General features: G+C 46.6%; 1 protein-coding gene across 1 annotated transcript in view; it reads left to right on the top strand.

Moving 5' to 3' along the window:
* The window catches only part of LOC147016405 (ATP-dependent RNA helicase DDX19A-like), an 80,398-nt gene that overhangs the window by 24,865 nt on the left and 29,141 nt on the right, over positions 1–26,392 (top strand). The window contains exons 2-4 of the mRNA XM_085845034.1: positions 21,382–21,550; positions 21,955–22,008; positions 24,060–24,195. Coding sequence (XP_085701160.1) covers positions 21,382–21,550; positions 21,955–22,008; positions 24,060–24,195 — 359 coding nt within the window. The remainder of the gene's footprint in view (positions 1–21,381; positions 21,551–21,954; positions 22,009–24,059; positions 24,196–26,392) is intronic.

A 26,392-nucleotide genomic window follows, 5' to 3' on the forward strand; every position in this document is an offset into this window, starting at 1 on the left:
GCACATCTCGACACCTCATCTCGTGCACATCTCGACACCTCATCTCGTGCACATCTCGACACCTCATCTCGTGCACATCTCGACACCTCATCTCGTGCACATCTCGACACCTCATCTCGTGCACATCTCGACACCTCATCTCGTGCACATCTCGACACCTCATCTCGTGCACATCTCGACACCTCATCTCGTGCACATCTCGACACCTCATCTCGTGCACATCTCGACACCTCATCTCGTGCACATCTCGACACCTCATCTCGTGCACACCTCGACACCTCATCTCGTGCACACCTCGACACCTCATCTCGTGCACACCTCGACACCTCATCTCGTGCACACCTCGACACCTCATCTCGTGCACACCTCGACACCTCATCTCGTGCACACCTCGACACCTCATCTCGTGCACACCTCGACGACACCTCATCTCGTGCACACCTCGACGACACCTCATCTCGTGCACACCTCGACGACACCTCATCTCGTGCACACCTCGACGACACCTCATCTCGTGCACACCTCGACGACACCTCATCTCGTGCACACCTCGACGACACCTCATCTCGTGCACACCTCGACGACACCTCATCTCGTGCACACCTCGACGACACCTCATCTCGTGCACACCTCGACGACACCTCATCTCGTGCACACCTCGACGACACCTCATCTCGTGCACACCTCGACGACACCTCATCTCGTGCACACCTCGACGACACCTCATCTCGTGCACACCTCGACGACACCTCATCTCGTGCACACCTCGACGACACCTCATCTCGTGCACATCTCGACGACACCTCATCTCGTGCACATCTCGACGACACCTCATCTCGTGCACATCTCGACGACACCTCATCTCGTGCACATCTCGACGACACCTCATCTCGTGCACATCTCGACGACACCTCATCTCGTGCACATCTCGACGACACCTCATCTCGTGCACATCTCGACGACACCTCATCTCGTGCACATCTCGACGACACCTCATCTCGTGCACATCTCGACGACACCTCATCTCGTGCACATCTCGACGACACCTCATCTCGTGCACATCTCGACGACACCTCATCTCGTGCACATCTCGACGACACCTCATCTCGTGCACATCTCGACGACACCTCATCTCGTGCACATCTCGACGACACCTCATCTCGTGCACATCTCGACGACACCTCATCTCGTGCACATCTCGACGACACCTCATCTCGTGCACATCTCGACGACACCTCATCTCGTGCACATCTCGACACCTCATCTCGTGCACATCTCGACACCTCATCTCGTGCACATCTCGACACCTCATCTCGTGCACATCTCGACACCTCATCTCGTGCACATCTCGACACCTCATCTCGTGCACATCTCGACACCTCATCTCGTGCACATCTCGACACCTCATCTCGTGCACATCTCGACACCTCATCTCGTGCACATCTCGACACCTCATCTCGTGCACATCTCGACACCTCATCTCGTGCACATCTCGACACCTCATCTCGTGCACATCTCGACACCTCATCTCGTGCACATCTCGACACCTCATCTCGTGCACATCTCGACACCTCATCTCGTGCACATCTCGACACCTCATCTCGTGCACATCTCGACACCTCATCTCGTGCACATCTCGACACCTCATCTCGTGCACATCTCGACACCTCATCTCGTGCACATCTCGACACCTCATCTCGTGCACATCTCGACACCTCATCTCGTGCACATCTCGACACCTCATCTCGTGCACATCTCGACACCTCATCTCGTGCACATCTCGACACCTCATCTCGTGCACATCTCGACACCTCATCTCGTGCACATCTCGACACCTCATCTCGTGCACATCTCGACACCTCATCTCGTGCACATCTCGACACCTCATCTCGTGCACATCTCGACACCTCATCTCGTGCACATCTCGACACCTCATCTCGTGCACATCTCGACACCTCATCTCGTGCACATCTCGACACCTCATCTCGTGCACATCTCGACACCTCATCTCGTGCACATCTCGACACCTCATCTCGTGCACATCTCGACACCTCATCTCGTGCACATCTCGACACCTCATCTCGTGCACATCTCGACACCTCATCTCGTGCACATCTCGACACCTCATCTCGTGCACATCTCGACACCTCATCTCGTGCACATCTCGACACCTCATCTCGTGCACATCTCGACACCTCATCTCGTGCACATCTCGACACCTCATCTCGTGCACATCTCGACACCTCATCTCGTGCACATCTCGACACCTCATCTCGTGCACATCTCGACACCTCATCTCGTGCACATCTCGACACCTCATCTCGTGCACATCTCGACACCTCATCTCGTGCACATCTCGACACCTCATCTCGTGCACATCTCGACACCTCATCTCGTGCACATCTCGACACCTCATCTCGTGCACATCTCGACACCTCATCTCGTGCACATCTCGACACCTCATCTCGTGCACATCTCGACACCTCATCTCGTGCACATCTCGACACCTCATCTCGTGCACATCTCGACACCTCATCTCGTGCACATCTCGACACCTCATCTCGTGCACATCTCGACACCTCATCTCGTGCACATCTCGACACCTCACCTCGTGCACATCTCGACACCTCACCTCGTGCACATCTCGACACCTCACCTCGTGCACATCTCGACACCTCACCTCGTGCACATCTCGACACCTCACCCCGTGCACATCTCGACACCTCACCCCGTGCACATCTCGACACCTCACCCCGTGCACATCTCGACACCTCACCCCGTGCACATCTCGACACCTCACCCCGTGCACATCTCGACACCTCACCCCGTGCACATCTCGACACCTCACCCCGTGCACATCTCGACACCTCACCCCGTGCACATCACGACACCTCACCCCGTGCACATCACGACACCTCACCCCGTGCACATCACGACACCTCACCCCGTGCACATCACGACACCTCACCCCGTGCACATCACGACACCTCACCCCGTGCACATCCCGACACCTCACCCCGTGCACATCCCGACACCTCACCCCGTGCACATCCCGACACCTCACCCCGTGCACATCCCGACACCTCACCCCGTGCACATCCCGACAACACCTCATGAAGATGCTCAGAGAAATCTGGAAATTAAATAATGTTACAAACACTGCCCAAAGAAGTGTGGAGGTGTTTCCAGACTTCTCCAGGCAGTGTTCGAAACTTTAGTTTATATAATTTACGCTCATGTTCTAAGATTAAAATACAATACGCTCTACAAACTCTCTACCTCAACATTTAAACAGTGGAATTGAAAGCCTGGTGTTGACTTCGTGGTTAGGGTGGCGGCTTGAGATCCTAGGGTCCTGAGTTCAAGTCCCGTTGGCTGCTGAATTAATACACCAGGGGGTTGACTCAGCCTGTCATCCTTCCGAAGTCGGTGAAATGAGTACCAGTGTGTACTGGTAGAGGGGCACTGCATCAGCGACACAGTCGCGCTTCCAATAAATGATTGCTACCCCGGCAGCTAAGCTGCCATACGCAAGAAGAAGAAGAAGAAGAAGAAGACGTGGAATTGAAATTTAAACATGGGACTTGAGCTTAACAACAGTTCCGACTGCTAAAAGAAGTAGGCTGGGCGTCCCCGGCAGTGTTTGGTATGACTGATGAGTCCTGTCGTCTTCGTTTCACTTTTCAACATCAGTTTCATTTTGGGATATCAGTTTTGATTCATCATTGCAACTTGTGATGTGACATGAATGGTGCACAAAAAAGGTCGTCCAAAACTATTTTCAGAGGGGGGAAGGGGGTGCGGGTTATATATATATATATATATATATATATATATATATATATATATATATATATATATATATATATATATATATATATATATATATATATATATATATATATATATATATATATATATATATATATATATATATATATATATATATATAAATAATAGCCTGGTGTTGGCGCAGTGGTTCGGGCAGCGGCTTGGGATCCAAAAGGTCCTGAGTTCAAGCCCCGTTGGGCCACTGAATTAATACACCAGGGGGTTGACTCAGCCTGTCATCCTTCTGTGGTCGGCGAAATGAGTACCAGTATACTGGGCCGGTGTATACCCCGGTTAAAATAGGTGTACCATATCCCTGTGTCGTAAGAGGTGACCAGGGTTGCGTCAGGAAGGGCATCCGGCGTAAAACATGTGCCAAATCACTGTGCGGATCATTCGGATGATCCGCTGTGGCGACCCCTAACGGGAGCAGCCGAAAGAAGAAGAAGAAGATATATATTTTTAATCATTATAATTTTTGAAAAAAGGGGTTTAAATTGTCTTGAGGGGTCTTATGAGGTCAGAAAGGGTAGAAGAGACGTAAACTATCTGAAGGGTGTAAAGGTCCAATGGATTTCCTGGGGGGGGTCTAAATTGTTTTCAGGGTCCTAAAGGGGGTCTGAAGGATGTAAAGGGGCCAAAGATCGAAATAGCAAGAGGTCTAAAGGGTCTTTAATAGGTCTATCGGTCTGAAAAGGGTCGAAGGTTTATAGGTCTCAAAAGGGTCTAAATGTGTGTGAAGGGGTCTTAAAAGAGTGAATCTGGAGCGAATAAATTATCTTGAGAGTACAACAGGCCAAATGACCTCTCTGTGACTGTTTAAAACCCCTATTTAGGTGCATCGTGGTCAAAAATGTTATCGTTCAAAGTTTCGTTGTGATTAACCTTGGAAGCTCAAAGCAGTAGTTCATGAACAAACAAACAAACAAACGTTTTTATTTTATTTTATATATAACACACTCGTGTGAAGCCCTTCAAAAATGACGGGGCCACAAGCATCCCTTAATCTCCACCCTAATAGCACAGCTGTTAAAGAATCTAACCCGCAGGCTTATGGGTTTACTCCTCCTCCTTCGTAAGCAGCACAAGGCTGCGGGTCGCATCATTGGCTGAGGGCACGGCTTTGCTGCTGATGGAGTGCCTACATTACCAGTACACCGGTACTCATTTCGCCAACCTCAGAAGGCTGACAGGCTGAGGCGACCCCACCTGGTGTTAATTCAACGGTGATATGGCCTTGCGCGCAGGACCCTAAGATTCCAAGGCAGTCACACCCGAACCACTAAGCTAACACCAGGCTTCGTGGATTCACTTTTGTTTCATAAAGAAAAGTTTGATTACTTTATAAATATATTTATTAACCTCTGCCATCGAAGATGGATAGAGGTTACTGTTTTCACCCCTGTCTGTTTGTTTGTTTGTTTGTGAACAGTATTACGGAAAAACTCCTTGACAGATTTCCACAAAACTTGGTGGGGGGATGATGTATGGTACAAGGATCATGCCATTAGATTTTGGACTTGGTCCAAAGTCCAATATGGCCGCTATGGCGGCCATTTTGAAAAAATATTTGAATTTTAGTTTTTGCATTTCTACATCTTTTAAGTGATTTCCAACCCTGCCCTCCCCCCCAAAATTGTTAGAGAGAAAAAAAACAATTTTGCAACTTTTTTTTTTCAACAAAATTTCGATTTAAAAATTTTTTTTTTTGCATTTCTACATGTTATAAGTGATTTCCAACAAAAAACATGCCAAAATTATAATTGCAGCTGATTCTGGAACTTCAGGTGGATATACCCACGTAAAATCAATTTCTGTCTCAAGGAATCTAGTTGTGACGAATAAATTGAGTATGTAAAAGGGAAAGTTGCAAACTATAACTCTGTGAGCACTGTTGACGTCAAATTGAATGAATAGGATATCAGGTTCACTTGAGTGACCGAGCAGTATTGGCGGCGGAGGTTTTGCACTCTCCCGAGTGCTCGCCCTCTGGTTTGAGCTTGTTTTTAACAGTAAACCAAACGAAAGAAATGACAGAAGTCAGGTAGAAAGATTGTTTGACATGCTACGGTACAGAATTTGATTTCATTTGTCTGTACATTTATGTTTTGTAATGTGATTATCATATGATGAAACAATCGTCGTTTGAATGAGGCAAAGAAAGAAAAAAAAATAATGAATGACCACTTGACATTTTCTGTGGTAGAGTATACCTGCCAGACACCTGGATCCCCCTCCCAACTCCAAAATACAGAACTAGATCTGAGCTCATGAGTTACCAATCCAATGAAAGTGACTGAAAATGTTCAGCATAATACGGTACTGTATAGCCCATATGAATGACCACAAACAGACGTCAGCCATTCTTTCAAACAAATTCAAATTCTCTAGAGTGGTCTCCTATCAGTAATCCCCGTCTTCCTCCTCTGATTCTGAGTCTTCACTCCATGCTTCGCCATCTGAATCTCTCAATAATCCATCAATACTTTCTCCTTCCAACTCCGACTCGCTGTCACCTTTGACCTCCATGTCCTCTGCGGTGTTACTACCATTCGCAAACAAACTGTCTGGTATGGCTGGCCCTTCAATCCAGGTTGTCTTCAGGATGTTGTCATTCACAGACCATCCATAATCGGTTGGTGACAAACCATCCCCAGTTTCTTCTTGCGTCGGTTTCTTCCTCTCCAAACTATTGGATTAGTGTTGGCATGTTTGTCATCTTGCAACACATTTTGGTAGGTGTGACCAACTGGCGCATGTAACGTTTCTTTCCCGTCTGGAGTTTCCACGTTTGCATCATTGTTATCCCACACACAGGCTGTTGCTAAGTTTGGCTCAAGGCGAATCCCATCTGGAGTGTCGCGTTCGTCACCCTCAACTGAATAGGCAAATTCAGTCTCGAGAGCCTTGGTCTCACTGTAGCTTATACAGTGTCCTGTTCTGTTCAGAATCCGCATGGCCAATTTTGATCCTGTGAGGGATACAAGCCCGAGACCCACGGCTGTGTGCTTCCATGGTTTTATGGTACCACGAGTGATGTTGTAAATGGCATCCGATGCCATTGCAGTTACCTTTCTGTCGACTGTAACCTTCTGTGCAGCACTGAAAGTTGGTGTCATGCCACCAAGGAGACGTCTGAAGATCAGGTCCAGCTGTGCTGGTATCTCTGTGGCGCATTCCTTCAAATTGTGTACTGTTGCAGGATTTGGGGTCTTGGTCTTCGGGAGCTGCATAATCAGAGATCTAAGATGGAGAGCAGCCCATCTTAACTTATTATCCTGTTCATACCCTTTAGAATCCTCATGAAGGTGAGCTTTGGCATCTTCTTCTGGAAGAGCAGAACTATAGATGAAGTTGCCTTTCCGATGGTCCGCCAGTTTTATTGCGATTTCTTCTTTGAAATTGTCTTTTACCTTCCTGGTAAGATTTTGAGCTGTGTAGGCCTGGACGTCTGCCCCATCTCCTCTGACACTGGTGTACTCCTCTTTGTACATGCCAAGTAAATCACTAACTAACACAGATTGTTGCTTTTCTACAACCTCATTCTGGATTTATGAAAGCAGAGATGCAAATGCTCTCTTGTGGTAGGACTGTGACGAGCTCCCTTCATTGGGCCTATCTTGATCATCAGTCTCCCTCAGGAACTGGACACGGCAGGATTTGTGGTATTCTGCTTCCTTTATGATCAGGTCCATGACACTCCGAAGGAGACTCTTGATACATTCGTTTTTAGAAGACTGAGGGCAAAGTGACTCGCAACCAGCAACTACGCTATCTTCGGTCTGCGCTCCTCTTTTCCATTTTTCTTCTTACGGCTTTTGCTACAGAAAATACAAGTACCTTTCAACAGGCCCTGCTGATCAGACTTGGGAAGGACATTGCAGCATCTTGTTTGGATAGAAGCCTTTTTGGCGGTTGGTTCATCATTGGGATGGTTGTGGGATTGGGATGGTTTTGGTTTTGGGATGGTTGTGGGATTTGGATGGGATTGGGATGGTTTTGGGATGGTTGTGGGATTGGGATGGTTTTGGGATGGTTGTGCGATTGGGATGGTTTTGGGATGGTTGTGGGACTGGGATGGTTTTGGGGTAGTATTGGGATGGTTGTGGGACTGGGATGGTGTTTTGGCTGGTTATGGGATTGGGATGGTTGTGGGATTGCGATGGTTTTGGGCTGGTTGTGGAATTGGAATGGTTTTGGGCTGGTTTTGGGATGGTTGCGGGATTGGGATGGTTTTGGATGGTTGTGGGATTGGGATGGTTTTGTGATGGTTGTGGGATTGGGATGGTTTTTGGATGGTTGTGGGTTTGGGATGGTTTTGGGATGGTTGTGGGATTGGGATGGTTTTGGGATTGGGATGGTTTTGGGATTGTGCGATTGGGATGGTTGTGGGACTGGGATGGTATTGGGATGGTTGTGGGACTTGGGATGGTATTGGGATGGTTGTGGGACTGGGATGGTTTTGGGATGGTTGTGGGATTGCGATGGTTTTGGGATGGTTGTGGGATTGGGATGGTTTTTTTATATTGGGATGGTTTTGGGGTGGTTGTGGGATTGGGATGGTTTTTATATTGGGATGGTTTTGGGATGATTGTGGGAATGGTTTTGGGATTGGGATGGTTTTCAGATGGTTGTGGGATTGGGATGGTTTTCGGATGGTTTTTTTGGATGGTATTGGGATGGTTTTGGGATGGTTGTGGGATTGGGATGGTTTTTGGATGGTTGTGGGATTGGGATGGTTTTGGGGAAGAATTGGGATGGTTTCTGGATGGTTGTGGGATTGGGATGGTTTTGGGGAAGAATTGGGATGGTTTCTGGATGGTTGTAGGATTTGGGATGGTTTTGGGATTGGGTTGTGATGGTTTTGGGATGGTTTTGTGGTGGGATTGGGATTGGGATGGTTTTGGGATTGGGATGGTTTTGCTATTGTGATGGTATTGGGATGTTTTGGGATGGTTTTGGGTGGGATTGGGATGGTTTTGTGGTGGGATTGGGATGGTTATTGGGATGGTTGTGGTTTTGGGATTGGGATGGTATTGGGATGGTTGTGGTTGTGGGATTGGGATGGTTTTTGGATGGTTGTGGGATTGGGATGGTTTTGGGGAAGAATTGGGATGGTTTCTGGATGGTTGTGGGATTGGGATGGTTTTGGGGAAGAATTGGGATGGTTTCTGGATGGTTGTAGGATTGGGATGGTTTTGGGATTGGGTTGTGATTGTTTTGGGATGGTTTTGTGGTGGGATTGGGATTGGGATGGTTTGGGGATTGGGATGGTTTTGGGATTGGGATGGTTTTGCTATTGTGATGGTATTGGGATGTTTTGGGATGGTTTTGGGTGGGATTGGGATTGGGATGGTTTTGTGGTGGAATTGGGATGGTTTTTGGGATGCTTGTGGGATTGGGATGGTTGTGGTTTTTGGATTGGGATGGTATTGGGATGGTAGAGGTTTTGGTACTGGGATGGTTTTGGTATGTTTGTGGGATTTGTATGGTTGTGGGATTGCGATGGTTTTTTATATTGGGATGGTTTTGGGTGGTTGTGGGATTGGGATGGTTTTTTTATATTGGGATGGTTGTGGGAATGGTTTTGGAATTGGGATGGTTTTGGGATGGTTGTGGGATTGGGATGGTTGTGGGATTTGGATGATATTGGGATGGTTGTGGGATTGGGATGGTTTTGGTTTTGGGATGGTTGTGGGATTGGGATGGTTTTGGTATTGTGATGGTTGTGGGATTGGGATGGTTTTGGTTGTGGGATTGGGATGGTTGTGGGGTGGTTTGGGTTTTGGGGTGGTTGTGGGATTGGGATGAATTGGGGTGGGATTGGGATGGTTGTGGGATTGGGATGGTTTTGGGATTGGGATGGTTTGGGGATGGTTGTGGGATTGGGATGCTTTTGTGATGGTTGTGGGATTGGGATAGTTTTGCGATGCTTGTGGGATTGGGATGGTTTTTACTTTGGGATGGTTTTGGGATGTTTTGGGATTGGGATGGTTGTGGGATTGGGATGGCTTGGGGATGGTTGTGGGATTTGGATGGTTTTGAGATGGTTTTGGTTTTGGGAAGGTTGTGGGATTTGGATGGTTGTGGGATTGGGATGCTTTTGGGATGGTTGTGGGATTGGGATAGTTTTGCGATGCTTGTGGGATTGGGATGGTTTTTTTTTTTTACTTTGGGATGGTTTTGGGATGTTTTTGGGATTGGGATGGTTGTGGGATTGGGATGGTATTGGGATGGCTTGGGGATGGTTGTGGGATTTGGATGGTATTGGGATGGTTTTGGGTTGGGGATGGTTGTTGGATTGGGATGGTTTTGGGATGCTTGTGCGATTGGGATGGTTTTTGGGATTGGGATGGTTTTGGGATGTTTGTGGGATTGGGATGGTTGTGGTTTTGGGATTGGGATGGTTGTGGGATTGGGATTGTTTTTGGATGGTTGTGGGATTGGGATGGTTTTGGGATGGTTTTGTGATGGTTGTGGGATTGGGATTTGGATGGTTTGGGGATGGTTGTGGGATTTGGATGGTGTTGGGGTGGGATTGGGATGGTGGTGGAATTGGGATGGTTTTGGTTGTGGGATTGGGATGGTTTTGGGATGGTTTTGGTTGTGGGTTTGGGATAGTTTTGGTTGTGGGATTGGGATGGTTTTGGGATGGTTGTGGGATTGGGATGGTTTGGTTGTGTGATTGGGATGCTTTTGGGATGATTGTGCCATTGGGATGGTTTTGGGATGCTTGTGGGATTGGGATGGTTTTCAGGGTTGGGATGGTTCTTTTATTTTGGGATGGTATTGGGATGGTTGTGGGATTGGGATGGTTGTGGGATTGGGATGGTTTGGGGATTGTTTTGGGATTGGGATGGTTTTGGTTTGGGGATGGTTGTGGGATTTGGATGATTTTGGAATTGGGATGGTTTTGTGATGGTTGTGGGATTGGGATTGGGATGGTTTTGGGGTGGGATTGGGATGGTTGTGGAATTGGGATGCTATTGGGATTGTTTTGGGATGGTTTTGGGATTGGGATGGTTGTGGGAGTGGGATGGTTTTGGTTCTGGGATTGGGATGGTTTTGGTTGTGGGATGGGATGGGATGGTTTTGGTTGTGGGATTGGGATTGGGATGGTTGTGGGATTGGGATGGTATTGGGATGGTTTTGGGATGCTTGTGGGATTGGGGTGGTTTAGGGATGGTTGTGGGATTTGGATGGTTTTGGGATTGTTTTTGGATGGTTGTGGGATTGGGATGGTTGTGGGATTGGGATGATACCATTATCTCTGAAACGAGGCAAGCTTTTTGAATTCTGTTTGAGGGAATCGAACAGGGCATTACCATACAGTAGCTGAATTACCGCACATATGATGCATAACTATGACGTCATATCAATTTTTATGCCTTCATTCCTGTTTTTTGACATTTTTTGTTTCACAACCCAGAGTTTTCATCGGATCTTCGTGAACCTTGCCATGTATATGCAGAAAGCCCACGCGCAGGCAGTAACCATCTCCGATTTTGGAAATTCTTCCGAGAAAAAAAAAGTTGACGTCATAATATCGCCGCTAATGGAAATCGCCTATACCATTATCTCCGAAACTAGGCAAGCTGTTTGAATTTTGTTTGCGGGAATCAAGCTGGGCATTAGCACAGCTAATTTATCGCAAACCTAATACATCACAATGATGTCATATTCTTTTTTTTATGACGTCATGCTCATCATTAAGAGGACGAGGATCTTAGCTCATTAACCTCCGCCATCTAAGATGGATGGAGGTTACTGTTTTCACCCCTGTCTGTCTGTTTGTTTGTTTGTGAACAGTATTACGGAAAAACTCCGACGGATTTCGACGAAACTTGGTGGGGGGATTCGGTATGGTCCAAGGATCATGCCATTAGATTTTGGACTTGGTCCAAAGTCCAATATGGCGGCCATTTTGAAAAAAGATTTGAATTTTTTTTGCATTTCTACATGTTTTAAGTGATTTCCAACCCCCCCCCCCAGAGAAAAATTGTTCGAGAAAAAAACCCAAAATTTTGCAAGTTTTTTTTCCAAAAAAATTTCGATTTTTCATTTATTTTGCATTTCTACATGTAATAAGTGATTTCCAACAAAAAACATGCCAAATTATAAATGCGGCTGATTTTGGAACTTCAGGTGGATATACCCACGTAAAATCAATTTCTGTCTCAAGGATTCTAGTTATGATGAATGAATTGTGTATGTAAAAGTAAAAGGGAAAGTTGCAAACTATAACTCTGACAGCACTGTTGACGTCAAATTGAATGAATAGGATATCAGGTTCACTTGAGTGACCTCGCAGTATTGGCGGCGGAGGTTTTGCACTCTCCCGAGTGCTCCCCCTCTCGTTATTAAAGTGTTAACGGAATTTCAAATGAGTGAGTATAATTACTCACCCCCACACACATATATATATATATATATATATATATATATATATATATATATATATATATATATATATATATATATATATATATATATATATATATATATATAGTAGACTAGGCATAAGTAGTCACCATCGGGACCGAGAAAAAAGTGACGACTTAGAAATGTGACGACTTGCGCGTATGCGAACATTCATGATGACTGTGGGGTGAAGGATGAAGTCGCACGTGGCCTGGACACATATGTGTGAGAGCCGGCTATTGTACCAAAAGGAAAACACAATCCTCGGGGCATAGGTGGCGGTGAGTTGATGAGTTGGAACGTGATCAAGCAAAGATGGAATTCATGAATCAGTTTATCAAAAGTAAAGATAATGAACAACTCTGTAAGACAACTCGTATACTATCGGTGATGGTATGGTGACAAATTACATGACACACAGTCATCGTCGTGATGATTACCACTCAATGCCTATGTGTAAGTGAGTGCGGTAATGTACAAAACAAGCCAATATAAAACCATGATCGGACTTCCACACTAAGCTCGATCGATCCTTTACTTCTTCGCGAAGTAATCCGTTATGTTTGACTGCCTCAAACTCTTGGGCATCTGGTGCATGAGATGGTGCATGACTGGTGCATGAATCCTTCAAACCGGTCATTGTATTCCATGATGTTGGCTGGGCAATCCTCCACCAAAAGACAGTATCGGCCGAATCGGCCGAAACCGAATATTTGGCTGAGCCGACATTTGCCGAAACCAGATGATGAGCGCGTCATCGACATCTTCAAAGGACACACATTTCACGCATTTCACACTTACCACCGGCCTCACGATCTTCTCCACTTGTCCAAATATCTTGCCCTTATTCTTCAAGATATCGTTCAATGTCTGCCGTTTGATGTCCAACTTCTCAGCTATGTCTGTTTTCTTCATTAGTGGGTTTGCCTCACAAAACTGGATAATGTCGTATTTTTCTTGGTAGGTTTTAGTTGTAAGCTTACGCTTAGTCGCCATTGTCCTGCCTGCAGTGCGATCAACGTGTGTACGCAGTTATAAATAGCCTATCACTGGAGGTGTACACCAATGAGCAAGCATCACGATTCCATGAAATCGGGCTTCTCACGAGGCAGCAGTTCCGTGTGACGAGTTAGGAGTGGTAATTTACTTGAGTTTCCATTACGTGGGAATGGACAACATCTGACGACTTAGAGATGACGACTTACAGAGGGATGACCCTTTATTCAAAGGGACTTAACATGAGATAAATTCGGGACTTTTTGACGCTGCCGACTTAGGCGAAGTGACGAGTTACACGCTGCCGACTTACACCTTGTCTACTGTATATATATATATATATATATATATATATATATATATATATATATATATATATATATATATATATATATATATATATATATATATATACACACACAGGGTGTCCTGAAAGTCACTTTACCCCTTCCCAGTAAAGCATTGTTCTTGAACTCTTTTAATATACAGGTTTTATTGTGCAGTACTTACAATAATTAATTTGTCATTGTACCTGTATATGCTCCATCATTCTTCTGAGTCAGTGTTTCCGCATACCATAGAGGGCGAGGGCAGATGGGAAGGGACAGAGGGAAATGTGAGAAATTTTTTTGGGGTAAAGTCACTTTCGGGCTCCCATATATATACATGTATACATATATACATATATGTATATACATATATACATATATATATATATATATATATATATATATTATACACTGATGAGCCAAAACATTATGACTACCTGCCTAGTATGCTGTTGGTCCTCCGTGTGCCACCAAAACAGCGCCGACCCGCCGAGGCATGGAATCCACAATACCCCTGAAGGTGTTCTGTGGTGTCTGGCTCCAAAACATTAGCAGCAGATCCTTCAAGTCCTGTAAGTTGCGAGGTGGAGCCGCCGTGGATCGGACTTGTCGATTTAACACGACCCACAGATGCTCAATCGGATTGAGATCTGGAGAATTGGGAAGCCAAGGCAACACCATGAACACTTCATCATGTTGCTCAAACCATTCCCGAACAATGTGTGCAGTGTCTCAGGGCGCATTATCCTGCTGAAAGAGGCCAGTTCAAAAAGGGAATACCATTGCCATGAAGGGATGTACCTGGTATGCAACGATGTTTAGGTCGGTGACACATGTCAAATTGACATCCACATGAATGGCCGGACCCAGGGTTTCCCAGCAGAACATTGCCCATAGCATCACACTCCCTCCACCGGCTTGTCGTCTTCCCACAGTGCATCCTGGTGCCATCACTTCCTCAGGTATACGGCACACACGTACAGTCTTACATGGCCATCTATGTGATCTAAAAGAAAACTGGACTCATCGGACCAGGCGACCTTCTTCCATGCCTATTGGAGGCGCTTTCGACAGTGGACAGGGGTTATCATGGGCACTCTGACTGGTCTGCGGCTATGCAGCCCCATACGCAACAGGGTGTGATGCACTGTGGATTGAGACACATTCCTCCCATGACCACCATTAAAATTTTCTGTGACTTGTTCCACAGTAGACCTTCTATCGGTTCGGACCAGACGGGATAGCCTTCGTTGCCCTCACGCATCGATGAGCTTTGGGCGCCCAACACCCTGTCGCCAGTTTGTAGTTTGTCCCTCCTCGGACCATTGTCGATTGGTTCTTACCACTGCTGACCGGGAGCACCCCACAAGCCTTGCCGTTTCAGAGATGCTCTGACCCAGTCATCTGGCCATAACAATTTGGTCCTTGTCAAAGTCACTCAGGTCTTTACTCCTGCCCATTTCTCCTGCATCCAACACATCAACTTCAAGAACTGACTGTTCACTTGCTGCCTAATGCCATTGTAACAATATATATATATATATATATATATATATATATATATATATATATATATATATATATATATATATATATATATATATATATATATATATATTCACTTCACCTGTCAGTGGTCATAATGTTTTGGCTCATTTGTGTGTGTGTGTGTGTGTGTGTGTGTGTGTGTGTGTGTGTGTGTGTGTGTGTGTGTGTGTGTGTGTATATATATATATATATATATAAACAGTTTTTACTGAAAATAAAAATTACTAATGTCTCAGGTCAGGTCAGGTATGGGAGCATGTGCCAGAACAGCGCGTCGCTGCGTCCACTTTCCGCCGGTACTCCAGGGGCCTCCGTCTGGCCATCCCCCAGGCAGATGCCAGGCCCATCCCCATCTCCTTGAGATGATGGTCAACCTGTTGTAACCATGAGGAACGTGGTCGACCCACTGGCCTCCTCCACTCATGAGACTCCCTTGCTGAGAGAATCTGGTGAGCAGGATCAGAGTCAGGAAAACGAGCCACATGTCCATACAGCCGCAACTGACGCTCACGGACTATGCAGGTAACAAATCTCATCCGAGTCTCTCTCAGCAACCGCTCGTTGGACACAAAATCCGACCAGCGATAGCCAAGGATTTTCCGAAGAGACCTGGTACCAAAGGAATTAAGTCTCCGTCTCAGATCCTTGGTCAGAGTCCAAGTCTCGCACCCATAGAGCAAGACTGGAAGTACCAAGGACCTGAAGACTCGGACTTTCGTCCTCCCGCACAGGTACCGGCAGCGCCACACCCCATGATCCAGTGAATCCATCACTCCCCAGGCCCGACCCAGACGTCTATTGACCTCTGACTCGCAGCCAGCAGAGACATGAATATCACTGCCAAGGTAAGTGAATCTCTCCACGACCTCAACATCCTCACCACAAACAGACACAGACAGGACAGCAGCATCCAAGATGTCACCGAAAGCCTGGATCTTAGTTTTGACCCAAGAAACCCGTAATCCCAACGGCTCCGACTCCTCATTCAGCACCTCGAGGGCCCCCAAGAGGATGTCTAAAGTCTCCGCAAAGATGACTGCATCATCTGCAAAGTCAAGGTCCGAGATCTTGACATTCCCAAATGACGCACCGCAACTTGATCTCTTCGACATCCTCCCTAGAATCCAGTCCATACAAGTGCTGAAAAGTGTGGGGGCAAGTACACATCCCTGACGAACTCCAGTAACAACTGGAAATAAGTCAGAGATGGTACCACCACACTTCACAGCACTCTCAGTACCAGAGTAGAGTTCAGACATCAGATCGATCAGTTTTGGTGGCACCCCACGAAGACCAAGAATCCTCCAGAGGACATCCCGATTCACTGAATCGAATGCTTTACAGAGATCAACATAGGCTGCAAGCAGCCCCTGCCGAAACTCTCGTCTGCGTTCGGTGAGGACACGAAGTGCAAGGATACGGTCAATCGTTGACCTCTTTGGTGTAAAGCCTGACTGCTCTGGACGCTGGTGCTCAAGCAGATGGTGGCGAACCCTATCGAGAATTATCCGAGCAAAGACCTTGCCCGGCACTGAGAGCAGCGTCACCCCTCGGTAGGTGTTGCAGTCTTGGCGATCACCCTTCCCTTTCCAGAGAGGGACAACAAGGCCCCTCTTCCAGTCAGTTGGGATGATGCCTGTGTTCCAGGCAGAGCACAAAACTGCATGCAACGACACGAGTGCAGCATTTCCACCAGCCTTGAGAAGTTCGGCATGGATGCCACAGATCCCTGGAGCTTTGCCCCGTTTCAACTGGTTCACCGCAGCCCGTGTTTCCACAAGCGTAGGTGGACCACAGTTGATTCGAGGGTCAGCAACAGGGATTGTAACACCCTTGACGTCCAACTCGACAGTTGGGGGATCAGCCTTGTACAACCGCTCAAAGTAACCGGCCCAGCGGGCCTTCACTTCAGACTCCTCTGTCAAGAGCCTACCACTCTCTGCTCGAACTGTAGTGCTCCGAGGGATGGGCTTGGATGAACGTAATGCGCGAATTCCCCTGTAAGCGGGACGAGAATCACCTGTCCACAGGTGATGCTCTACCCCCTCACAGATTCCTCGCACATAGGCCTCCTTGTCCACCCTCAGTGCACGTACAGTTTTACGCCTCAGCTCCCTGAACAGCTCAGCTCTGCCATTCAGCCTGGCCCTGCGACTCTGGTCAATGGTATCCAGTGTCCCTTGAGAGACAAAATTCTTCTTTGCCCTGCAGTGAGCTCCAAGGCATCCACCGGCAACATCAAGGACGGTGGTCTTGAAGGCGCTCCACAACTCTTCAGGACCCCCCAAAGCACCCAGACCCCCCAAGTGTCCACTCAGCCTGTTCGCAAACTCCTCAGCTACTCTCTCATCCCTGAGCTTGGCAACATCCATCCTCGGCTGGGATGGTACCATTCTCCAGGATTTAAGGTGCAGCTTTAGAGTTGCTACAACAAGCCTGTGGTCAGTATTGAGGAACTGAGCGCTCCGGTAGACCCTGCAGTTCTGGATCATCCTCCAACGACCGTCAATGAGGACATGGTCAATCTCCTTTGCCACACCGCCAGCGTTGGAATACCAAGTCCAGCGATGAGCTTGTGGGCGCTGAAACCATGAACCAGCCACCCTAAGTCCATGACTTCTTGCAAAGTCAAGGAACTTAGTGCTATTCTGGTTCATAGTTCCTGACCCATGGGGACCAACACACACCTCATAACCGTCCCTATCAGTTCCAGTCGATGCATTGAAATCCCCCAAGACTAGAAGTGTATCTCGTCTGGGGCACTGATCAACCACAGACTCGAGTGTGGCGTAGAATGCATCCTTCACGGTGAGATCACTCGCCTCAGTCGGAGCATAAACAGAGACCAGGGAAATGACACCCAAGGAGTGACGAATCCTTAATCTCATAATACACTCGTTGACCGGTGTTATCTCAATTATCATTGGGGTCAGCTTATTGGACACCGCTACAGCAACTCCTTGGGTATGGTAACCATCAGAGCGACCAGACCAATAGTAGGTGTAACCACCCACCATTATCTCGCCGCAATCCGGTCTCCGAACCTCAGAGAGAGCTGCAATCCCGATGTCCAAACGCTTGAGCTCAGATGATAACAGAGACAGGTGATCATCCTCTCTTAGGGATAGGACATTCCAGGCACCCACCCGAAGGGACCGCCTCAGGTTAACCCAAGGAGACCGCCGTCTGGTGGACGACACCTCAGCACCACTCCGACACACTCTCCCGCAATCTGACCCAGGGATGTTACCCCGTGGTTTCCATCCTATCAAAGATTGGGGGTCCCAAAGGCTTTGCCCCAATCCCGTCATCCGGTGAGCTGCCCTGCGAAGGGAAGCTGCACAGGAGGTACTCCCACGGAGTGGGTTTTCAGATTTTTTTTGCGTTTTTGCGTTTTGCGGAATGAAGGGTTTTACGGTGGCCGGAGTGCAAATCCTGCCACCAACCTCCTAATAGAAGTGACCCAACTGCAGGAGGACGTCCGCAGACACAGTTGGGCACTAGATATGGATGGCCGTTGGCTCACAAGGAGCTCCTCCGCCCTTTGTCTCACTTGCAGCGATATAGTTGTGAAAACGACTGGGATGGTCATGCAATCAACCTAAATTCAGGTGTGTTGTAAAAGTTTTGGACAGAATAAATTTACCTTTCCAGAGTGGAAACAAAATGGTGAATGGTGCTAACACTGATCTTGTGTGTGCTCACTTTCAGTGATGAACACGACATAGACGTCACTTCTGTGAGCATGAGGTCACTTCCTGTGTGACAGAAATAAATACACAGGGCCTTTAGACATTTAAGATAGATTTTTCGTGACAGTTGAAGGCATATCCGTACGACACTTACCCCCATTGTGTGGGTATTCATTGTATCGCACTTATTACTGGAAGGTGAACTCGTACAGGTCCGGAGAGGTTTCCACATTCAGAAGATTTGGTTACAATTCACTGCCTGTGTGCCTTTGTGCAACTCTCTTTGTTGGGGGCCATGATGCATGCAGTCAGACAGGATGGTGCAGAGGTAGTGAATTTAACTGGGCTGTCTAACCTGGGTTCGATTCCAGACTAGCCTACACGCTGTCGGATTGGTCCTTTGCAGAGGCACGGGGTTGCATCACAAAGTGTGCTGACCCTCTGATGGACGTTAAGCCAAGTTTCCCGTGTGCTGGCATAAGCTGATGGATGGTAAACATCCGGGATTGGTGTGTTTCATTGAAGAGTAGTCGAGTTGTCGTTGGCTCTCGAGACAAATTGGTGTATGACGGGGTCGCACTCGGTGGGGTTGTGCGGCGGGATGCATCCGCGAAAATCTCTTCAACATGAGTTGAGTGAAGCCATCGTCCTGACGTCGACCTGGCTTGATGGTGATGACGGATGACACACAAAGACACACCAATTCTGGGGTTCACGCCCTGAAATCTCAACGATGCCTCGTACAGCTTTTCTAACACCATGTTATGTGTAAACCAGTGTGACATGTTTAGCTAGTTTACAAGTTGTTGAAAAGTGCGATGATGTAACAAAAATAAAGAACCCTCCAGCCTGATTAGCATGATCTGGGCATTGACTATACTCGATGGTGAGGTCGTACCTCCGCCAGGCTTAACAGTTTACATGTTCATCCCACTGGGCCATATGTGGATCTGGATCTTCACCAAAATCTAATCGGCTTGTTCTTGTTGTAGTGTCGTGGTAGAGATGCTTAGTAGGCAGACACGAGCGGGGGAACAGTCGAGCCGGGCTGTGTTGCACAAGCAGGAGCGCGGGCGTACTTTGCTCACCACTCTCCTTTATTACGCACTCAGTACACACACGAGCCGTGGCGACTACGGCATCCACTACGACGCCTCAGGCGGCGCGCACTCCTTATATCCCTGGCAGACACGATGATCATGCCGACCACTCCCCCTGTTGTTGTTGTTGTTGTTGTTGTTGTTCGAGCCGATGATGTGCTTTTATCCCATCCTCGTCGCCAACTGTAGTGTCGTGGTAGAGATGCTTAGCAGGCAGACACGAGCGGGGGAACAGTCGAGCCGGGCTGTGTTGCACAAGCGGGAGCGCGGGCGTACTTTGCCCACCACTCTCCTTTATTACGCACTCAGTACACACACGAGCCGTGGCGACTACGACGCCTCAGGCGGCGCGCACTCCTTATATCCCCGGCAGACACGATGATCATGCCGACCACTCCCCCTGTTGTTGTTGTTCGAGCCGATGATGTGCTTTTATCCCATCCTCGTCACCAACACATACCCAGCCTGTCCACCAAGTTTCGTTCGAATCCGACCTTAACTTTTTTTGCGATATCCTGCTCATCGACAGACAGAAACCTTGTACGTCACGTAATAACTTGTCGACGTGTTATTCCTCGTCAGGTCCACCACAGATATGTACGTGCTTTGATTTCAATGTCGAATATGCTCACCAAGTTAATTGTTCGTTGCTTTCAAAGTCTAGGCTCGTGGAAGAGTGAGAACTCGACATGAAGGCAGTGGAAAGTGGGGAAAACATACGGACAGCAGGGGGGTGAATGAGTAATGGACCAGGAGAATGTGTGTGAGAGAGGGACAGCGTTGATGGGGTGGAAAATATCATGGTCGCGGATCGGGGATGATCTGAAACAGTGGTGAGCAGCTGCCTAGAAGAATGACATTGAGCAGATTGAGGAAGTTGTTTCCACAGGTAAGAGAAAAGAGGAACAAATAAGTGTAGGTGAACAGTGAGCCTGGTTTTAGGTAGTTTCACCAGAAAGGGGTTGATGGTGGACCGTGTGCACTCTGGAGAAGGGTGAGGGGAGGGAATGGGGGAGCATAGAAATGTCAGAGGGTGCAAGACCAGAGAGGAGTTGCAGAAGAAGACTGAGAGGCTTACTGACCTGCCTGCATTTTGAACGTGGATGGACACACTACCAGCATTTTGTTTTATGGCTCAAAAGAGTGAGAGTTTGATTTGTTGGGGGTGTGATTGAAGGACAGGTGTGATGGACCAAATGACCTCCTCTTGTGTCCAAGGTGCTTTTATTTCCTCATCAGTCAAACAATGCAAGGCTGACACGGTGATGCCTCGTTGGATTGTGGAGTATACACGTTGTGAATCGCACACCTATTTGTCACTCTTTGTATGTATACTGTGTGATCAATGCTTTCTGCAATGAGGATGTCAAATGCACCATGTTGGGATTCCAATAGCAGGCTCGATCAGGATACCTGCAGGAGATGTGCTCACTTTGTGTACCTGCGTGTTTGTGTCTCACCTAGAAAAGTCTGAACAGTGTTATGGGGACCATGAGATTGGCCGAGAGAGATGTGAAACCTGCTTCGGCTTCAGCCCCTCCTCAAACCCCCCCTTCTGCCCATCGCACTCCAGTCCCGACCGCCGTCCACAGCTCCCACTCCGTGTCTGTCACTTCTTCTCCAAAATTGGATGGTGAGGCTACATTGTACAAGGGCAACATCTCCTTCCCTGAAATAATGAACTGATTGAGTCAATGATCAGCTACGTTGATTACTTCGTGCCGCAGCACGGACCTGAAATGTCGTTTAGATTTGGCCGTTATCACCTGTTAAGCTGATTTAAAACGTTTGCTCACATTCCAATTGGTTGTCAGCCCTTGGGGAACCCTATGTGTTGCTTTGGACAAAAATGAAAATCGCAAAGGCATCCCGGCGTGTCCGTCTGGCAGCACCCTCATCCACCCACATATTCTGGTGGGGAAGGCAGCTGACCTACCCCGTGAGGTGCTGCCATGTTCCGGGTGGTTTATGTGTGGCATGGTGCAGCCGCACATGCGTACTCATTCTCTTTCTGATGCTCTCTCTCCCCTCCTGCAGGCACCATAAATGACTGCAAGAAAAATGATGAAGACGACGACAACGATCTTGCAAGTAAGGTGATGCCCGTCGTTTGAAACCAGGAGGGGCTAAGACTCGTTTTTCCTGCAGGGTCAGGCCGGTGGGACGCTGTGGATTGCTTTAAAATGACCGCAGAAGCGAAAGAAACCCAACTTTTCTGAATATGCATCATGTTCTAACTTGGACAAATAGGATATAGTGAAGGCATCCCCCCTCCCCAATTTGATTTGTGTGTTCCAAGTGCAAGAGGTTTTGGGTATGGTGCAGACTGGAAGGTGAGTTTTTGTTTGTTTGGTTTTTTTTTTTTGATGGATAATAAAACTACTTGTGGTGGTGATGCAAAAATAAATGACCACTGGAGGTTTTATCATGAGGTTTGAACAGATGATGAACAGATTGGGTGGTTTTATGTGCAGGTGGCATGTTTGAGTGTGCTGGCATCAGCTGTGTCAGACAAAGCTGCCCTTGGCAGTTCGATAAGACTGTGTTTGCACAGACTCGTTTGGAGTTTGTTTGATTATATTCATGGAAGATGTGTGTTCTTCCTGATGATGTTTTTCCAGCACCGACAAACCTTTTTATTATTATTATTTTGCATATTTGAGATTACAACATGCCTGGTGTTGGCTTAATGGTGAGAGTGGTGGGCTTGGGATCCTCGGATCCTAAGTTCAAATCCCACTCAGCTGTTGAATTAATACCAGGTGGGGTCGACTCGACCTGTCATCTTTCCGAGGTCGGCAAAATGAGTGCCAGCTTGCTGGTGTCCTGTGTCGGAGTGACGACCCGTCCAGGAATGTGCCTCATACCCCAGGAGACTGCTGAGGCAGCACCAACGCTCTTCACAGAGTATGGTCCCAATGGGTGGATGGAGATTACAGATTACGTAGATTGTGTGTATTGTTCAGGAAATTACTGCTTGCGGTCAATAATGGACGGAGGTTATGTTTTCACCCCTTTCTGTCTGCCTGTCTGCCTGTCTGTCTGTCTGTGAGCCGGATATCTCCAAATATTATGGACGGATTTGGACGAAACTTGTTGAACAGGTTGGGTTTGTGACAAGGCCAAATTAATTCGATTTTGAAGATCCGGATCAAGTTATGGATATAAGAATTTTTTTTAAGTAATTCTTCAGCGTTGAGAGATGGGGCCTAAAATGATACATGGCATGATATTTCAAAAAGTAGTGAACGGATGATGACAACTTGGTGGATGAGTTATTTAGGTGACAAGAACAAGCCGATTAGATTTTGGTTCAGGTCCGGATCCAGATCTGGCCTATCAGTGGGATAGAAAACGTAAACTGTTCAGTCTGGCGAAGTTGTGCGCTCTACCGAGTGCTGTTCTATTTAAAAATGCATCGCTTTTATGTAATAGACTACAATCCCATCCTCATGTACATTTCTTAAACCATCATCCCCTTTGATATATTTATTGATGTTCTTTTCCTTTGGAATCTGTCATTTATGGTTTTTTTGAAGCATCTAATAGGTCTGGATGTGGCAGTTTTTGTGGGATAACGGGATAGGGGCCATCAGTCACGGCTCATTTACCTCAAAGTTGTGGAGTGAGGGGTCACTCTGCATCCGGACTGGCCTCCAGCCCAATAGCGAGAGGGGAGGAGTGAAGCACGTCAGGGTGAGAGGTGGGGGCCATAGTGACTAAAAGGCCATGCAGCGGGAAAGGGGTGGGGGTGGCGAAAGGAGAAACCGATCCGGTCATTTTGATACGATTCGTCGGACTCATAACGGGAAACTGGAGTGATTCGAGACCGTTACAATATCAATTTCCACTCATCTGCTGGCATTAGATGGTGGATGTTTCCTCTCACCTGCCACGGGCCTACTCTCCTTCGAACCCGAAATCAGACTTTTGGGTCCCTTGTTGAGTTCATCAAATCAGGCTTGTTCTGTAGTTGCATTAGCTCCTGCGATTCCACTGTTACTGAGGGATTCCGGTCTTGATTTATCAAAACTGCAATGAAGAAACCGCCCAACCAGTAATGCAACTCGTGTGGAGGTTTTGCATCATCTTGTACGTCCAATATCCATGTACCTATTGAGCATGTTTGTGCGTGTTTGCAGTCAATAAGGCAGAGGTGTCTCTGCTGAACAAACTTGTACGACAGTCTCTCGAGGAGTCTCGGCATAACATCGAGGTGAAGCAAAGAGACCCAAACTCACCTCTCTACTCTGTCCACTCCTTTGAAGAGCTACACCTGTGAGTTGTATGAAACTGTGGATGGAATGTTTTTATTTTGTATTGCAGTGATTTTTGGGCTCAGGGATGAGCTTGTACACAAATCACATGCAGGACGAAGGCATTGGTCACCGTCGGTGTCGTTTCACTTTTGTTATTACAAAGATATTCGCCAATCAAATAACGCAGACCCTTGCCAGGACTTGTTTTATGTGGCAGGTAAATGGAAGGATGTACTAAATGAAAGATCATTGATTGCGAATGAAAGGTCTGAATGGTCGAGTTGAAAGTTGTAAAGGTCAAATAGTATGGTAGCTGTTCCTCAAAAAGTGACTTTTCGTCGGCCGACAGTACTTATTTGGTGTGTTGGTACCAATGTTTAGGGGGAATATGTCAGCATTAAGAATTGACCTGATGTGCAGGTCAAATCTATTGCCAAAGTGGTCAAAATGGCGATCCAAGATAGCTGCCGCCGCCATTATCGAAAATCATACTTTTATAAATTACTCGGCACTAGAGTAAGATAGGAAGATGATATCAGTGTCTATACCCACTAAATCAGGGGTAAGCTATCCAATGATCATGCTTGTATGCTAAACTGGGCGACGGGCGGCCATATTTTCAAGATGGCCACCCCTGCATTTGATAAAAATGCTAATTTTTATGATTATTGGCCGACATAATGATGCTGGAACATAATTTCTGAGGTGACTCCCATAAAATCAGGTTCAGTGATTCAAACAACCATGTAAAGGCATTTGCAAATGCAATAGGTAATTTGGTTTCGGGGTTGGACCCCCTGGGGGGGGGGCAGAAATGGCCCATGCCGCCATTACTGAAAAATACATTTTTGCTCATATCTCGGTACTCGAGTGTCATAGCATGATAATTCTTGTGGCTATACCCACTATATGTGGGGAAAGATTTCCTATGGTCATGTTTGTATAATGAACTGGGTGGCCATATTTCCAAGATGGCTGCCACTGCCTTTGAAAAAATGTCAATTTTATGATAATATACCTATGTAATGATGCTGCAACAAATTTTCTGAGACCATTACTACAGTATTCGGCTCAGTGATTCAAAAACCCATTTAGTGACATTTGCAATATGATAGGGTGTTTGGATTTAGGGTTAAACTCTTAGTCCAGCAGCCAACTCGCTTAACCTGGAAGTGGAGTATATACAATGTTTTTTGATTGATTGGGTCACTGAGACCATAAATATTAACAATCCGCTTGATGACACCCTGTCACCATTGGGCATTTTTTTCTAATTTGCATAAAACCAAGATGGCCCCTAGTGTTCCATTGAATACACTATAATTAAGATATCTCGGCTTCGAGAAGGGATTTTAAAACAATCTAAAATGTTTTAACAGGGCTTTAAGACATTAGGAACCCAATGGAATAACTTTTATTATGATTTGACAACTCCATTTGCATAAATCCAAGATGGCCGCCGTTAAACGTCTCGGGAGACGAGTTTTATGTCACCACATTCTGGATACAATTTTGGATACAGTTTAAATGATTTGTTTTTGTGTTTTGAAAAAATAGAGGTCCCATATAATACATCTTATATTACAATTTAAATATATTAGCTTCATTTGCATATGCCAATATGGCCGTTGTCAATCTGTTAACATTTTGCTGTACTTTTGAATGACATGCCTGATTGATCTAAATGGTGACAATATCATTGAACACCTTCACTATAATATTAGTGGTTTGTCATTAACATATACGTTAGAATATATTTAAACTGACAGACACCAGGTCATAAAGTAAACTAATTTCAGATATCCATTATATGGAATAAAGTGACTGAAAAGTCAAAATGTTCTAGTAGTGTCTATGCTGAGCAAGCCATGGCGCATGAAGAAATCGTTCACATTTCTTCTCCTTTCATTACTGCGATATTTGAGTTTATAGTACATGACATTGTACACAGTTATCAACATGTTCCTCTCATTTGTCTGTGTTGACATTAATACCTTTATGTCTAATTGTCATTGTTGTCATCTGCATCTAATCAGAGGCTACATCACATTCAGTCAGTTCGTTATGACAGTCCTCAGCATGACATCTGCAAAATACAGTGCACGGTAGTTTACCGCTCACACATCCACATCTTCCTGATTTGCAAGGTATTTCACTTTCACAAGAGCAGCGAATCAGTTTCAGAATCTCTTGTGGAGCAAGGGACACATCTTCAT

The sequence above is a fragment of the Eptatretus burgeri genome, chromosome 11 (genome assembly GCF_056783735.1).
Source record: "Eptatretus burgeri isolate ZD-2024b chromosome 11, Ebu_testis_v1, whole genome shotgun sequence".
Classification (NCBI taxonomy): Eukaryota; Metazoa; Chordata; class Myxini; order Myxiniformes; family Myxinidae; genus Eptatretus; species Eptatretus burgeri.